This window comes from Cariama cristata, unplaced genomic scaffold (genome assembly GCF_000690535.1).
Source record: "Cariama cristata isolate BGI_N322 unplaced genomic scaffold, ASM69053v1 scaffold23096, whole genome shotgun sequence".
NCBI classification, from domain to species: Eukaryota; Metazoa; Chordata; class Aves; order Cariamiformes; family Cariamidae; genus Cariama; species Cariama cristata.
This window is the reverse complement of record NW_009624126.1, coordinates 953-18,903: the sequence shown is the minus strand read 5'-3', so window position 1 is coordinate 18,903 and position 17,951 is coordinate 953. Positions and strand designations below refer to the sequence as shown.

The 17,951-nt window shown below is 43.8% G+C and overlaps 1 protein-coding gene across 1 annotated transcript; it reads right to left on the bottom strand.

Annotated features, from left to right (window-relative positions):
- Positions 1-5,005: 5,005 nt before the first annotated feature.
- Positions 5,006-17,668, bottom strand: AKAP12 (A kinase (PRKA) anchor protein 12; the record flags this gene model as incomplete). Its single annotated transcript, XM_009703060.1, has 3 exons — positions 17,647-17,668; positions 7,314-11,140; positions 5,006-6,952 (listed from the first exon to the last, which is right to left on the bottom strand). Coding segments are annotated over exons 1-3 (5,796 nt in total), but the record flags the coding sequence as incomplete, so codon positions are not given.
- Between the last annotated feature and the right edge of the window lie 283 nt (positions 17,669-17,951).

Sequence of the window (17,951 nt, the reverse complement as noted above, 5' to 3'; positions counted from 1 at the left end):
CCTTTACAGAGAGCCCGTTGGACCCCTGCTCCCCACCGCATCCTATCCTCAGTCCTTGCCCCAAGGGCTGAGCTACGTGGGCTTCTCAAGCTCTGGAAAGGGATGTCGTTTTCAAGGAGGAACAGGAGACACTTCTTAAAACTGTTGTTCCTATTTTAAAGAGTTTGTATTATTTTTTCAAGAGGATATCGGAACAGAACAGACACAGGCCTTACTTTTGGAAAGACGAAATTTAGCGTCCAACTAGAAATGACATCGGCCCTGAACGAGGTATTACTATTGTGGTGGCTAATCTTCCATCTTGGCAGCAGCATATTCAGAGAGGTCAGTCGCCCTCTTTTACCACAGCTCACCCACCTCCCCAAAATCAGCCCTCTGCTGCCAATCCCACTGCCCTTCTGCCCCACATTGCTCCTCATTCCGAACCACAGCCTTCCTCCCCGGGCCATCGGCCTCCTCAGGCCTGCTCCCCTCCCACGTGGCAGCGTGAATGACAAAAATCCAGCGTTCGGCATCCAGACGTGACCACCTCAGGAATCCTCCCTGCTTTTGGCGAGCCGCCTGCCCATCCCCAGGCGCTCGCTGTGTCCAAGCTGTGCAGGTTCCCCAACGAGCACAGCTGCCTCCCATATGCTCTGGATCCGCACGGGAAAGCCAGATCCGCTTCCATAGCTTGAGCTAAGAGGCAGGATACCCGAGCTGACGCCAATAAAAGAGCCTTACGAAAGAGCGAGCAGCACGCAAACCTCCCTGGGATGCCAGAGGCTGGGTCTCCGAGCCCGACTTTGACGCCTGTTTAGAGACTTCATGCTAGCCAGTACGAGGACAGCATAAATGCATAAACCCGGCAGAAGCACTGGCAGAGTTTGCGTGCCCTGAGCACGAAGTCTGGAGGGAGACGCTGGCGTGGTCTGTAGCCCCCGATGCCCGAGCCGGACGGCGAGACCGGGCGCCTGCAGCAGCAGCCCCCGAGGCAATAGGAAAGCCAGAAGAGGGAGAGGCGTCCTGCAGCCTTCCGACATCCCCGAGTTTGCTGTCACCGCTGCAGGCCAGTGTTTGCAGATACTGGATTGAGCATCTTAGCGGAGATAGGAAGGTAAACTCATTACAAAATGAGTTCAGGTGTGAATCAATGCAAATCTTTTGAGATACAAATGCTGCCGAACATCCTTAGCCCTGGAGCACAGACGGCTGGAAAAATGTCACGTCTGAAGACCGAGGTTTGTGAGCACAAATCACAAGCACCTCCGGATTTTCGGTGCCACGAGGATCTACCCCAGCAAGGGGAAGTGAGGGAGCCTGCAAGATACCAGTTATGGGCCTAAGGTCCCTCAGCTACTACTCTATGCCAAATTTTCTGTGGACATTCATGTTGCTGCTTTCTTGGTTTTTTTTTTTATACTTCAGTTACACCTGCAAGACGTACAATTTACCCATTTTTCATTCTGCCTCACTGAATACTGTTATCTACGCTGAATTTAACGGAGGGGGTTTTTCTCTTCACAGCCTTCTGAAGTGCCTTGTTCTTATTACTTCTTGTGACGTATGCATATTTTATAGAAACTTACAACCAAATCGCAGCTTAGTTCTGTAATTAGTTCTTTTGATTCACATCAAAAGCTGAACGTCAGTCAACAACAAAATGGATTATCAGGAGCTGATCTAACTCTCTGAAGATGAAGCAATCATCAGAAAGTAATTTACACTAAGCAAGCCGAAAAAACCACCACAGACGCACGTTAGAACAAATTTGTAGTTGTATTTTATTTAATCAATGAAAATCTACCTTAAAAACACAAAATCAAATTTGGAAACCCAATACATTGGATTAGAGAAAGCTTCAAGCTCTTAAGCACAAGCCAGAAGCCAGAGTCTCAGATGAGAGGGTCAGGGGCCGAAGGAACGCGCCGGAACAAAGCGGCATCCTTCCCTGGAGGCATGCTCCGCGCACCACGAGCGTGGTTTCGGGTGCAGTACTTTTTCAGCTGTCAGTTATAAGAAGCAGCTTTCGTATTTGTTTTATAGTTAAGTTTGCTGCATTGCTTACCTAGGCCCTGGATTAATGGAGGAAACCGGCAAGTGAAAGCACTCTCCTGTCCAATCACTACCAACAGACAATTTACACTGTGGTAAAGCTAGCTTTATTTAAATGAGGTTCGGACAAAAATTAACTTTACAAGTTATTAACAGCTTTGGAGCTACATAAGAATCAGGATTACACAGATCATGCTATTGTTATTTCGTTTTTACCTGCTGCAGTTATTGCAATATGGCTTAACGTACGTAGGTATACAATTCGTACAAATTCAGCCAAGTTTGCACTTGTGAGGTGTTATTAAGAGCACGATTAATTTGCAAGCCAACTTAAACCTGCGGAAACCAACTGAGGCTGTTGGAATTGCCCAAAGCCAAAGGGGAAAGCTGCCGCCAACAATGGACAGAGATAGACTGAATTGTTTGAAACCACGTTGTTCAGCTTTAAATATTTATATAATTTGCTCCGAGGTAAGGAAAATCTTCTGATGCTTCCAGGCGGGGCAGCACCAGACGGTGCAATCACACCAGTGCAATCAGTCACATCGCTTGCTGTACGTGCAGCCTCCAGCAGAGGCAAGCACCTGCCGTAACAAGAGCATTTGTACACTAAAAGTTGATTTTAAAATAAATTACTATACAGGTAGGATAGTGAGCTATTGTTCAACTTGATGGGCATCAGTTTCACAAAGTGCGATCTGCAACCTTCACTTTAGAAATCAGAGCTGAAAGTACGGACGTGTACCCCATGTTTGATTTTAATGTAAACAGCAAAAGAGAGGACCAGCTCCTGTTGGGGACAGACATCCCAGGACTCTCGGTCTTGGGGCTTTTTCCATCTTTAAATCACCCTGCTCATTCTGGGCTACAGCTGTTGTCAGTCCAAGCCACCTTACGTGAAGGTTTTTAAGATCTCAGCACCCCAAAGGTCTCCTCAGCTTTTTGCTATCTAAGGCAAAATTCACAACCAAGCCCTTACCCTCCCTCCTACCCACCCTGCACAGGGAATCAGTAGGAGCAGGGAGGATTTTGGGAAATGCTGTGTTGGGACAGATATTCAGGCAGGGGCTGGGAAAGGATGAAGCTTACAGGCAGGAAGGACGTTCGATGGTGTGGGTGCAGGGAAGGGCTCGGGGCTGGATGGGGCAGTGCCCAGAGATGAGCAGACTCTGGAACGAGAGGGTTGTGGTACCCCAGGGCTGCTGCACGAGCAAGACGACAGGGAAATGGTAAACGTGGAGGGTTCTCAGAAACCAGGGAAGACTGCGAGTAGAAGTGAGTGGCGGATCCGACACAGGTCAAGTCTCTCCTTTTGTCTTTAAGAAATATCATAGTTCTACATTAAAATCAGAACTGGGTTTAGGATATAAATATTCAAAGCAAGACAGCCAAGTTTTTTGAGAGGTTTTACAAGGGGAAAAACCTGGAACAATAAATAGCAAACTACCTGTTATCAATTCCCGCTCCAATGGTATCCATTTCCTCTCCAGGCTACGCTACAAAATTCATTTAAGGGTACGCCTAAGTAGTACAGAAGTATCATAGCTCTACATTAAAATCAGAACTGGGTTTTAAGACATACATATAAATATTCAACACATTAAAGTCCAGTCCTGAGACCTGAAGTCTGGAACAACAGAAGAAGGGTATTCTCAATCTCCTTTCAAGCTACACCGTAGAAGTAATTTCTGACTAAATCAGGCCTGCACAAATACAACTGGACGGACAGAGATACCCAAATGGGACTGAAAGCAAGCAATCTTGAGCATCTTGCTCAAGAATTTGTGCGTGATCCAGTTCCTGCTGCTTGATAAAGACATGTCTGCTACTCGGCCAGAAGTCTCATTTGTTCTCATCGGTCAGCCCTCCTCTTCCTCCTCACACACATGTCGAGCAGCATCTACGGCCACTCGTAGATCAAATAAAGGCAGCTATGGAAGGCGTGGGGGTAAGGGAGACTGTAGAAAGAAGGGAGGGGGATTCAGGGATGAATGGAGGGATCCAAGGGGATGGGACAGACAGGACAGACATTAAGTGAGGGGACAGGAGTAACTGTGGCACAAATTTTAGTGGTCTGTCCATTCACTCAAGTTGTGTATCTCCAGTCTGAATGGTATATTTTGGGCAGAGGCAAATGACCTTCGAATGGAACACGTGGATATAGCCAACATTAAAGGCTGCTTTTTTTTTTTTAATAGAAATGACAAAAAAAGGTGAGGTCTTCAAAAGAGCAGATGTTAACATCCAAGAATAAAGGGTAGTGAATAAAGCTCCTGGTTCTGTCGCAGGATTGTCAGTTGTTCTCTGGGACTGGAATCTCTCCAAATGCCACATGGATGCTTAGTACATCTGAAAGACAACAGTAAAAAGGCTTTATTAATGACAACTTACTCTCTCAAGAATGTCTAATTTTCCCAAGCAGCTGTCAAAGATAAGAGATAAAGGTCTCATGTCTTAGTGAGGCAAGCGCAACAAATATCCCAGGGAGAGACTGTACCTATCATTTCAGATTCAGATTTCACTGAAGTGCAAAGAGCTTTGGTGTATGAGGCACTCCCGGTTCACCACAGAAGGCAACACTCACATCCTTTAGATTTTAAAAAGAGCTTTGTAAGAGAGGAAGCGTGGCTGCAGATGAAATCCCATACATTAAACACATGCCAGATGAGTGCATATCTAGGAAAACTGGAAACCACATTTTCTACCACCCTAAACTACAGGTCAAGTCAAAGGCCATTAAAGTGAGGGGAGCTGTACAGAAAAGAAACAAGGTTTTGAGTAGACAGAGAGAGACTGGCAGTAAACTGAGAAGGAAGAGGGGGGAATCTGTGGCCTGTTGGTTAAACCGGGGAGCAGTAGCCTTTCACCAGAATAATAATAAAGAAAAATAATTAGAGACACAACAGTTTGAGAGACCCCCAAAACTACTTTGGAAAAAAGAGATAAATTTTTGGCTAAAAATGTGACTTACATTCAAGGCCTCAGGAGCCACCGTGTTCTGACTTTGTGGACTACCACAAGGTGTTCCTTCTTGGCAACTACCATCCTCCCATGCCTGTGTTTTCCCATCTTCTGCTGGAGGGTGATGTTGTTCTTCCTCACTTTCTCTGCATGTTTGCTGACCTGAATGTTGGTCTGGGATTTCCACAATCTGCCCAACCTCTTTTTCTCTTAATTTTGGTGGGTGAATGTCTAGGCAGTCTTTGGTTGAATCTTCTGAAGTACTTAGTTCTAGTGTCGATTCCTGAAGTCTCACACTTTCCCTTGAAATGTCTTCAGGGCAAGTCACAATTGCTAAAGAATTCTGACTCTGTCCATCTTTCAGCATCTCAGAAGTTAAAAGCATGTCTTTTGTTTTTTCTACAGTTGCATGAATTTCTGCAGACTCTGTTAAGGTAACAGTTTTCACTATTCCTGATTGCTGGAGCTCTTGTTCTTTACTCCGTATCTCTTCATCTTTTACTGAAAGTTGATGATCCCCCTGCGTACTTTCCAGAATTTCAGGTATATTTGTACCTGATGGGCTTTTCCCTATGGACTTAATGTGCTGCTCCGACTCAAAGGCAGCTGACTCTTCTGTTTCTACAAGTTTGTGAACAGCCGTCTGGATGGCATTCAATACAATTTTCGTACTCTGAGACTCTATAGTCACAGACTGAACAACATCCTTCTCGAATTCTGTGTGGGTGAGAGAGAGACTGTCACTCAGAGGAATACCATTTTGTTCGGGTTGCCCTGTCCTCTGGGGCCTGTCTTGCTCCTCTGATATTCCATTCACGGAAGCAGGAGTTACCTGAGGCTCAGGTGCTTCTGCGCTACCAAGCTCTGCAGCCCCACAGCCTAAATAGTCAACAGCAGTCACTGGGACCTCTTCAGAAGCCATTTGCTCTGGTGCGGTTGCCAAGGGCTGCAGAGTTTCGGCTGCCGTGTCTGCGGGCGTTACGGTTTCTGCCATGACGTGCTCTTCAACTGCTGCAGCTGCTACAGGCACAGGCACTTTCAGAGCCTCCAAGCTTTCAGCTTGTAGGAGGGCTGAGTCAGAGCCTTCCTCTCGCACAGTTAAAACCTCTTGCTGGACAGCAGTTGAACGTTCATCACCTCTCACAGCTTCCTGTTTTCCAGATTCAAATCCTTCTCTGGCTCTTTCCATCGATTGCTCATTTTTGTTATCTTCTTTCTGAAAGTCTTGACCATTTGTGGTTTCTACAAGTTCTTGTTTTTCCACAGTCTCTTCCTCAGCTAAGCTGCTTGGTGTTTCACATTTCTTAGGACTCATGTCGGTGAGGACAGCGCTTCCATTTTCAGTGATATCCGGGCATGCTGATGCTAAAGTAGATATGCCGTCTGCTTCAATCTGCCTGGGAGCCTCAGTGACAGTGGTGTCACTCTCTAAGCGTGTTTCAGTTTTGAGCATAGCATCTTCCATTTTGCCACCTTTGGTTTCATCACTCTGGGAGGGGGTTTCAGTTGTTTTTTCTCTGCTCTGTGGCTCCAGGATGGGCACAGAATCTTTTGCCGTAATGTGCCCGCCAGTCACTTCCCTCGCACTCTGCTCAGCATCTGCAGCTGCTTCCGAGCCAATCGTTTCTGAAGGAAGGACAGAGGTTTTTACCTCATTCTGTACTGGAACCTCAGTAACAGTGACTTCTGTGCCTTTTACTCCAAGGAGCAGAGCGTCACCTTCCTCCTCCTCTCTCTGGGCAGGTGCCCTGATAGGAAATCCTTCAGTACAAGCTTGCTCTTTTGAGTCTAAGTCAGGAATTTCGTCTTGTCTTTCAGGTTTAACGGGGTCCACAGTGACAACCGCTTCTGCACGCCCTGGTCCCACAGTGAGGGTCGTGCCCTCTCCTTCCAGCTGCGCAGGCCCTTCAGCTGTATGCCCCAAAGAAGAGGATTCATCCTGTGTCTCGTCCTGCACCTGTGGAGAATTGCAACAGAGCTGTGAAAGGGGGTATGAGCAGGGAGTGACCAGGAATGTTCTGGGTGAAAAAGCACCAGAAGAGATGACCAAAAAGGAGTAGGGTTATGGGAATAGGGTGGGGTGACGACACCAAGATTAGCAGGTCACCAAGATCCCAGCTTGTGTTCAGTTTCTCAGGACACACAGCTCGTGTGCAGGTGTGTCTCTTGCTGGGTATGAGCTTCAGTTGCCTCAGGCTGCACAAGGAAGGTCCTTGACAGCAATATCGCCACAACCTGGTTCTAAATTAGGCATAATATCTATCCTTGCAGATTTGTTTCTTTGACAAATCAATCTTTCTGTTATATGTAATACTTACTGCGGTCTGTACTTCTGGAATACATTCGTCTCTTGTCTCATCTACTGTTAACTCTGTTACGGGCAGTTTCTCTTGTTCTGAAGGCTCCTGCTTTGCAAACGGCTCTTCCTTTGGAGTGACTGCTTTGATGCTGTGAGACTCTTTGTCGTGCGATGAAGGTTCCTTTACTGTCCTCTGCACTTCAGGTATTTCTTCGTGGTCTTCTACAACTGCTTCTTCACATGCCTGCCACTGGCTTTCATCTCTCAGTACCTCAACATTTTCACATCCTTCCGTGCTTTCTTTCATCGCAGCAAATGTCCCACTTCTCTCTGATCCTTCGTGTAGAACACTCTCTTCAGCTCCGTTTTGGCCCTGAATACTCCCTGCACTTCCCTGGGGCTGGAGGCCATCCTCCTTGTGTTCTCCTTCTTCCAAGGACTGTTCAAGCAAAACAGTTTCTTGGCCTACAACATTCCTATCTTTAGTATCATCTTTCACTTCTGACTCAATTCCTTGTACTGTTGTAATTGTAGTTGCTGTCATGGTTCTTTCACTAACCAGCTGTGCCACATCTGCTGACTTTACTCTTTCAGCAACTTCATGAAGAACTTTTTGCGTGTGTTTGTCTAATTCTTTCAAATTTTGTTCAGTGGCCTCTACTTCTTGTACAGGTGTAACTTCCTCTGTAGTGTCTGGGGTTTCTAACAACTGTGAAACAGCAGAAACCATCTCAGTTGTCTCCTCAGCAAGGGACACTTCCATTGTTTCTTCAGCGCAGGAAGCTTCTGCTGTCTCCTCCAGTGCCGTCACTGCTTCCGAGGTCAGCTCTACCTCACTTGCTGTGGTGTCATCACTCAGATCCTTTCTCGCCTCCGGTGCTGTCTCAGCAACTACCACTGCTTCTTCCACAATAACATTCGATTCAAGTGTTTTCTCAGTTTCCTTCTCTTCCTCTTCTTTTGCCTGCTCAATGCACTCGGTCAGAGCAGCAGATATCCAAGATGGTGACCTTTCTTCAATACTGGGAACCACCCTTTCCGCTTCCACAACGGTAACAGTAACTGCATGTACCAGCCCTTCAGGGGCTTGCTCAATTCTTAGTGTCTCCTCTAATTTTTCCTCTCTCTCTTCCTCTGAGGTTCGTTCTCTCTTTGCTTCAGCATCTTTTGCTTGTTGGGCTTCAATTTTCTCCTGCTCTGCTGCTTCGTATTCCGATAAAGGAACAACAGCTGGAATATCTGAATCTTCTTCAGTTGTTTCTGCCATGTCTTCTCTGGCTTGTTTAAGATGCCTTGGTTCTGCCTTTCCATCTGACTTTTTCTTCCTACGCCCAGGCATCAGTTTTCTAAACGAAACCCATGATTCATCTTTTCCAGGCTCACCATCTGATGTTGAATGCTCCAGGCTAGATCCCACAACAGAGTCGTCAGTTCTCTCTTCCATTCTAGTTTTGGATCTCCTTCTTGGGGTGACCAACCTTTTAAATGATTCCCATGTCGAAATACCTTCACCTTCAGATGGGCTTCCAGCTTGCTCTGGGGAGGAATTGCCTTGTCCCTGATCGCTCTCCTGAGAGCTAGTAAGAATTGCATCTGTTGCTGTTTCTTTGCTCTGTCCAGACTCTTCTATTTTTTGGCTTTCTTGTCCAAGCTTATGTTCAGTTTCTTCATCAGATGATGATGATTTCCTGGCTCTTTTCTTTGAAGAGCCTACGCATATAAAAGCTTCCCAAGACACAGAGGTGTCAACCTTTCTTTTGGGCTCTTCTGTGGTTTTCTCTGGTTTCTGATCCATCCCATTTTCTTTTAATTCTCCCTGATTTTCGTCAACAGCGTTTTCAGTTGCAGACAACGCAACACTCTTTGTCTTATCAACTTCTTCTTCTTTATCACTTTCAGAAGGTTTTCTGACACGTTTCTTGGGAGTCACCATCTTTTTAAACGATGCCCAGGGTGTAACACTTTCTCTTTTTCGCTCCACATCTGAAATTGCAGCATCTTCATTTTCAGTGACCTGCATTCCATCTACAGATTTTTCGAAAGAAGGAATTTCATTCATCTCCTCAGGAGAAGAAGCCGAACTCTCCCCCTTTTGTTCCTCTGGGCTATCTGGGGAATCTGATAAGTGCTGAATTGGTTCACCCTGTTCCCCTAACTTAGATTCCTCTCTTTTGCATTTATGTTTCTTTCCAGACAGTTTTTTTAATCCGGTACCTGTAAAGAGTTTCTTTAAAGGGCTGCCTTGTAGTTTAGTTTTTTCTTGAGAAGACAGCAGTTCAGCTTCATTTGTGATACCTTCTGGAGGCCTCTTTCCAGATGCCTCTTCAGGAGTTATTTCCGTGGTTACTTCATCTGTTTTGGTAGCGTCAGTCACAACTATGTCAGTTTTTCCCTCTAGTCCTTCATCAGTGGGTCTGACTGACTGATGATCATCCTCTGCGTCAACTGACTGTTCAGAAGTAGAAAAGGACTTCAGCCCAGGAGCACCCAGAGTCAGCTCTGTCTCATGTTCTTTGCTTGTTTTCTTCTCTGTGGTTCTATCTGGAGCTTCTTCTTGGGTGATGTCTTCTGCTGTGGGTGACATTTTTGATTCTGCTTCCTCTGTTTTTTCATCAAGTGTTTCTTTCCCCAGTGGAGCAGGTTTATCTCCTTCTCTTCCTTCAGATTTTTTAAGCTGTTCGCTAGAAATTTCAATTGCCAAAGATCCTGCTTCAAGTTTGTCTTCAGAGGATATTTCAGTTCTCTCATCTATTTCACGCTTCTCCATTGACTCCAGTTTTTCTCCCACGGGTAGGACTTCTGAGGATGTTTTCAATTCTCCATTCACACTGTCAGTAACAATGGGTACCACTGACCTTGTTTTCAGTGGTTTCTCTGTCACCTCACTTTCTTTCTCTCCTTCTTCAGTTTCTTCTTCCTTTTTACCAAGATCTTTGGAGACTTCCACTGGTTTCCTTTCTTGATCATCATCTTCAGCTTTTTTCTCCTTTGCATTTTCTTTAGCAACTGCTGCTGCTACATCGTCTTTTGGTCCTTGCTCATCATGCTTGATTAGCTCTTCCTTCTCACTTGCTTCAACTCCTATGGCTGCCACAGTCTTTTTTGACTCCTGCTTTTCACCTTCAGTTTCCTCCTCCTCATGCGCTTCAATAGTTACTGCTGTCACATCCCTCTCTTCATCTTGCTCCTTGAACTCAGATTTCTCCTCCTTTTCATCGGTTTCAGTTGTTAGTGTTACCCCCTCTTTTTCTTGCTCCTCTTCTTTCGTAGGAGACTGCAATTCATCTTCTTTAGGCTTCCTAAAACTCTTCTTTTTTCTAAATCCAGCCCATCCCTGAGTAAAAAATTTTCTTAATGGCGATGCAGTATCAGTGGCTAAGGCAGCTGACTGAGAACAAATCTCATTTGCTTCTGGTGTTTTAGGAGATTCATCTTCAGTTTTTTCACTTTTCAGTGTGTCTTTGGCGTTGTCTTCTGCAGAAAGTGCATCCTCAGGCATCGCTGTTTCTTCTGAGCAGACTTCTTTGTGATCATCAGCTCCTTCAGGGACTTCTGCTTCCTTTTTTACAGTAAGCAGTTGAACTGGTTCTGATTTTCCCGTCTTTTCCTTCTTCACTGTGAATCTGAACCCAACAAATCTAAAAACCTTTTTAAAACCCAGATCGTAAGACTGTGGCTCAGATGCGTGGTCTTCCGCCTCTGTTTCCAAAGATGGCAACTGTTTAACTGTATCAGCATCCTCTTTCTCAGCATCTGCACCGTCCTTGGTGCTTGAGTCAGATGGACTTGTCTCCATAGTTTCGGTGTCTTCCTTCAAAGTTACACTGGAATGTTCTGTTTGTCCAACTGTTTAAACAGCAACAGAAAAAAAAAACAAACCCCACAGTTAGTTTCCTCTCAATTTAATGTTACGCTATACCTTTATATAAATACATATAATTTTTTTCATTTTTATAAAACTTTCCTAAACATACTTGTTCTATTATCTGTGTGCCTCTTCTACGTGCTACTACTAATTTTTCTGAAGGACTAGTTTTTGTTCTAGGATTACTATAATTCCTTTCCTTCCTCATATCATTGTATGGGTATTTCTGGGTATTTCCAAAGTTTATTTGCAAATGCACCTTTCAAGCTTATGTTCTCATTCTCTTTCCTTCTCTTGCAGGTTTTGGTTCTGGGTTTTTTTTGTTTTGGTTTGGTTTTTGTTTTGGTTTGTTTTTTTTTTTCTCCTTTCTTTTTTCACTTTAAGGCAAACTTACATGAGAAAAAAATTTTATTTCTGTCCTATCATTACTCAGAGAATGTACAGAACAATGTATGGAATTATTCCTGAAGCAAAGCTCAGTATCCCTTCCATGCAGAGGCAGGCCTCTGAGGGAAAAGGAAATAAAAAGGAAAAAAAAAAAAACAAACCACAAAACATCCAAAAAACTGCATTGACCTAAAATGATGACAAGGAAAGAAAAGCTCATTTTACAGCTCTGTCCCAAAAGAACAGTAAGACGTGAAAATGCCCATGGGAAATTTCCTGTTTTTCTGAAAGCTTTTAACCTCCAAAACAGTTACAAAGTACTTGTTTTAAAGATCATGAATCCTGGAATTCTCCCATATGTCACATCACCACTATGGCCAGACAGAAACTTCATCTACAGCAACTCCCCCTTGCTTAAAATTAATGAGGCTGTTACTATGCAAGCAGGTCAAATCCTGCCCTCCACTGCTCACAAGTTTGTGTTTGCATTCTCTCTTTCTTGAGCAGCGTTTGAGTTTTTCCTTCAGGACACTGGCAACCACCCTCTCCGCCTTGCTGGAATGATTTCGTTCCGATCGCTCCCTCTGGCCCTGAGCTGCCCAAGTTTGCAGACTGGCACATAAATGAAATCCCCTGAAATACAGCAGTGAAGAAGCCAGCACCCATCCAGTTTAGAGCCCAAAATCACGAGCTCCCCACGCCCCAAATAAATAACTTTGGAGGAAAAAGGCAGAAAGGAACACGGACACTAAGCCTTTAAGTTCTGCCATTTAAACACAAAAAATAAGCAGGTAAAACTGCTGTTGCCTATAGTGAGAATTTTAATAATCATAATAACCGTGTGATGAACATGCCTGATGATGAACAGGACAACATGTGAAGATAAAACCTATCGCACATTCAAGACACCACAAGATTCTTGGGCTTGGATGCTGCCAAGATTTCCGTTTAACATTGTTCTTGACCCTTGTGCAACAGGTGAAAGCGCAAGGCCATGATGGAGCATACTCCTCTCTTCAGCCAAACTTGTTCGAATGCTAAGATGACGAAATAAATTAAAAAAATCAGTTAAACAGCAACATCCTGGGAGAAGGCATGGCCCCTTTCTTTTCAGTCGTACAGGTGCTACTTCAATGCCCAAAGGCATGCAGGAGACAGCTTTCAAAAGCACTTGCCTCACTGCATTCCCCAAAGTGATTTAGTTTTCATTTGATCCAGCTCTCAGTCGGATCTAACTCTGCAGTTGGCCCCACTTTGCGCAGGGGCTGGACCGCCTCATCCAGCCCAGATGCTTCCTCAATTCTGCTTGCCTACATCCCCTTTGGGAAGAGCTGCGTCTTCATAAGCGCATAGACAATGCAGTCTAGGTAAGGCTGAAATATGACTAAATAATAAGCAAAACTAAGTCTACAAGTATACTGGCTTCTCATAGCTATGGAGAGGGCAAATTATATTTACGTTCACTATGAACAGCCTACTGGTTGTTGTTTCTCAGTTGACATAAGCAAAGCTTTTTGTTTTTCCCTTTAGATAACAGTTTAAAATTATTTACTTCGATTGTTAACTCCTAATTCACTTAAAAGTCTTGACTTCTGATAACACCCTAACTCCCTGAACATTTCAAAACAGAGATGTTCAAACTGAGTAATTTGTGAGGGAGTGGAGTAAGAAGAAATGGATGTTTTTCTGAAGAAGCCGGGATTATTCCTCCATTGGCAATATACCTCTTGCAAACACCAGAGTGCTCCATCAGCAAAAATAACTCACTGTGAGAACACTTCGGGCTGCGGCAGGGTGGGGAAGGGAAACGAGTTTGTGAGCAAGCTAGAAGCAGCAGTAACACCTTGGAACTCACTTTTCCATTTAAGATAGTTCCCACTGAAAAACTGATGTGCTTACTTTATTAATATTTCTTGACTCTTATGAATCAAACATTATGTACTTGTATGTTGAGACTATACAAGGAGAAAGCCGAGGAACTGTTTTTGTATCTGTGTTCGTTTATTCCTATGTCCAGAAATAAATCCCTTGTCATTTCCATCAACCCGTGTAATTTAACAGCAAGCTTATCATGGCTTCATGGGAATTCACAAAGTTAGAGGCATTTCAAACACTAGGGTACCTATCACATATTTTCTAATTATTTCGTAACAGGTACTTTAATATATTCTTCAGTTTGTCTAAGCTAAAAGTAATTTTTCTGGCTGAACCAGCTATGAAATTAAGCACTGATCATTTAACGTTAAATAAAAACTTGTTCATGAGCCAGGCCTCTCAACGCCTCTGGTGGAAACAAGGTCTACGGAGTCTCCCCTCTGCTCTTCCTCAGTCCTGCATCAATGCCAATGTGCTCACCCCTAGAGGTACGGAAATCCCTCTCTCCATCTGACCTGATGTAGAGAAAGGCAGAACAGCAAACAGGGCTGAGAGCCAGTGGAGAATGTGGGGCCGAGTCTCCCCTCTGCTCTTCCTCAGTCCTGCGTCAATGCCAACGTGCTCACCCCTAGAGGTATGGAAATCCCTCTCTCCATCTGACGTGACGTAGAGAAAGGCAGAACAGCAAACGGGGCTGAGAGCCAGTGGGGAATGTGGGGCCCAGGCAGGAGAGCCCGGAGGAGGAAGGCAGCAGGGACAGACGAGAGGCCAGGGCACTCCTGACTCACTGCAGCCCAGGAACGATCGCAAAATCTGCAGGTATGGGTATGGGTTAAGACAGCAAATGCAATCATAAAAGCAGAGAACACAGAGTGCAGGGGCACAGTGACAGGCTTTCAAAACTGTTAGATCAGGCTGATAGTAAACACAGCTTCCTTGCAAGTCCGGCAACCGTGCTACCTTGCAATACTTCATTGAATAAATTGCAAAAGGGAAAACTAACAAAAATACTGACTGACTGGACACGTACTTTTAATACTAGTCTGAAAAGCTGTAACAACGCCACTCACGTCACACTTCCATCGCTCCCTCACGGTACACAGCGGGCATACTCGCAGACGGAGTCCAAGCGCTGCCCCTTCAATTCCCCAACAAAAAGCATTTACCCTGTCCAGAAGCTATTTTGTCCCCAAGGTAATGTAGAGCTTGGATGTCAGCTTTTAGGTGACCTGCTGCTGTGGCTTCCAGTCTCTGCTTTGTCTACGTTTTGCACGTTTAAATCCCTGGAAGAGCCTTTTAAAGGGAACTTGGCGTGCCCTTCCTCAGCACCTGAGGAGGTGGATGCCGTGCAGGACATCTGCCTGCCCGCTGCCGGGAGGCTGCCGCTGCGGTGTGACAGGCCTGCCCGGTGCTACAGACCAAAGACAGACCCCAACGCCCGTTTCTACATCCAGTGGGGCGCGAAAGAAACAGGAGATCCAGGAGGTCGACCATACACGTCACATTTAGCAGCCGGATCCTTTAACGACGTTTTTAGTAATGACATTCTCTGTGCCCACACATTGTTAGTGCCCTTCTGAACGCAAAGCAAACCCTGAGTAACTCCACTCGGAAAGGTGTGGAAGTCACTTACGCAAGGTACTGTTGTTCAGAGTACTGTAGCATGTCACTGCCACAGGTCTTTTGGCAAGACAACTAGCACTTTCTGAATGAATTCACTGAATTCGAAGGCATCTTTAAGAAACACAGGGGAGCCTCATCAAAATACCTACCAGGGAAAAAAAATTTTGAAAAAATAAAAATAACTCTAGTAAAACACTACTGTGAATACAATTTCTCTAGGTCTGTCCTAGGCCGGGCTGCACTTCACCAGCTATGTACTAGTCAAGGAAAACAATACAATAAAAACATATCCAGAGGCAGCAATAAAAATTAAAGGTGACATCATAAAATTGATTCACTTTGCTATTTAAATCCACCGTGGCTAAGAACTAACACCGACATTCTAGTTTAACTGCTTACGTACCAGTTAAGCTTTCAAATGTTTTGAATTGAATCAAGGTGCTGCTGGTGTTTTAATAACTGCAAGTGTTTTCTTTTGTCCTGAAAGAAACATATGAGATATTGACAGTCTTAGGGAATCAAAAGTGCTTGATTTCACAATTTCATAGGTAGCTGGGCCCATGGTAAGAATTTATTTCTGTTTTATCAGAAGTATATTGATCAGATGTTGGAATATTAATATTTTCAGAATGACTGAATTCCTGTCTCATCTAATTAAAAATGAAATTAATAAATAACACTGCTCTTTTAGCAGGCTGATAGACACTGTTGGCTGTGCAACTTAACTGCTCCCACCACCTCCTCGGTCTCTAGAAGTGAAAATGTGTCTCTCCCCGGTAACTGCCAGAGAGGAGTTAAATAAAAAAAAAAAAAAAAAAGAAAGAAAAAAGTACTCTGACTGTAAGAGTTAAATCCACAGCACTTCATGTGCTCACAGTCAACCATGTCAACATCTGGAGCTGGTTGACTTTTCCCCCTAAGGATTTGCAGCACAGCACTGGATTTTTTCCGTGAATTCCCTACATTCCCAGTCCCTCTGATGGATGTCACACGCCCCCAGCGCCGCCTCGCCACCTCCACCGGCCGCCGAAAGGCTCCAGAGGACTTTGGGCTGTTCTCATTCATTCAACGTTTAAGTATTTAGGGCTAAATCCTCCTTTTGCTCACATACACAATACTCTCGGTAGGTTCGCATGAGCGTAAACAAATTTTTTAGAATAAACTAGCTATTTGGAATTATTAGTGAAATTGAATACTTTAGCAATTAAAAAAAAAAAAGCAAGCTATGCCTTTAGGTTTTCATTGCAGAGCATAAGAATTGGACATTATACCACAAATCCTGATTCTTTTAACCACAAGTTTCAGGAGGTTAGGTTTAATAAATCAAACACACCACCCGCTTTGCAGTAACAAAATAACACAGAAATATGCCCAGGTGTTACCCTCCTGACAATTTTTTTTTTTTAAACTACAGTGTTTAAAGTCTGTGACACTGCTGCTTCTTGACAATGTATTTCACAAATTTTTTTTTCTACTATTCACAATATTTGTTTCCACTTCAAAAAGCTCTTTCATGGAAAGCACATACTACTTCCTTCCCCATTCTCCTCACTCCATTATTTCTAAGGACTGACTAACCATGCTAATTGTGGGGAGGGAGTTCCTTCAGAATAATTAAATAATGAGGAAGGATTTACAGAGATTTTTGCATACTAAATTTCACAGTGCATACATGCAATTCATGAGCGTTCTAACTATGTTCTTCTTGCAAAGCTTTATAAACAAATACCATTAAGATCAGCCTTCGGTTCTCTGGTATTTGGGTGGCAACTGAAGAGTTAAGTTTTAAAATCTCACATACTTTTGTGTCCATTTTTAAAAGTGGAAAGAAGGAAAGATGCAAAACAGCTGTAGTTTTTCATGGCTTAGAACTCCTTAAGAAACCAAAAGCAATGTCCCCAGAAAAGGACCACGTGCATAACCTCATACGAACGTAGCTTAAAAGAAAGCACAATCATTTCCGCTGTGATGCTGTAACATTCCTCACAAACCTTTATTTTTAGAAGACTTTTTAGCTGTACTTGTCTGCTTCAACCTAGAGACCAACTTCTCAGATTCTAGCAAAGGAAGTTATATATTCCAATTCATTGAAGACTTCAATATATTTCTTCTTTCATTTAAATGTTTCAAGAAACAGCACTAAAAATAAAAAAGTTCTTCTAAATTTGTTTTGTTTGTTTTTAAACCAGAAGGGTCGTTAGCCATGGCTTGGATATACAGTTACTGTAGTTAAAGATTCTTCATTAAATGAACTCACAACAATAAACTGCTCTCAAACCAGTCCAGCTGTTCCACCGGGGAACCAAACCATCATGCTACAAATATTTATGAAATTTCACGGTTACCCACGTCTCATGTTCAGTGACTTGGTTCTGCTTTTTAAAATAAAATGTATTCACCAAGCATAAGATAGATGCAACACCAACACTTGGGTATTGGGGGGGAGGGGAACCTCTGAATATGCAATACCAGTCAGTAAATGCTGGAACATTTTTGAGAAGCCCTAATGATTAACGAAAATGCACAATGAAAAACAGATCGAAAATTTTCCTTATCAAAACGGCTGCATAAAGACTAACACAAACATCACAGACAAACGCACCACAAAGGAGATGTAGCTGCATCTGCACGAATTAGACAGAGGACAGCTTGCGACACCCCCGCGCAGCAATAAGGAGAGGTCCTCTCTCCCTTCCAAGAAGTGGTCATTTGTACTAGGAGCCAGATGCAGTTCTTGCAATAGGTGCGATAAAAGCAGTTGTGCTGCAGTGAAAACCCAAGTTTCCACAAGAATTATTAAATAAGGAAAACCTCAAACGATCAAACTGTGCAGTCTTATACAGAGATTGCTTTTGAAAAAACAGTTTAACCTGTAATTACTAACAATAAAAGGAAATAAAAAAAATA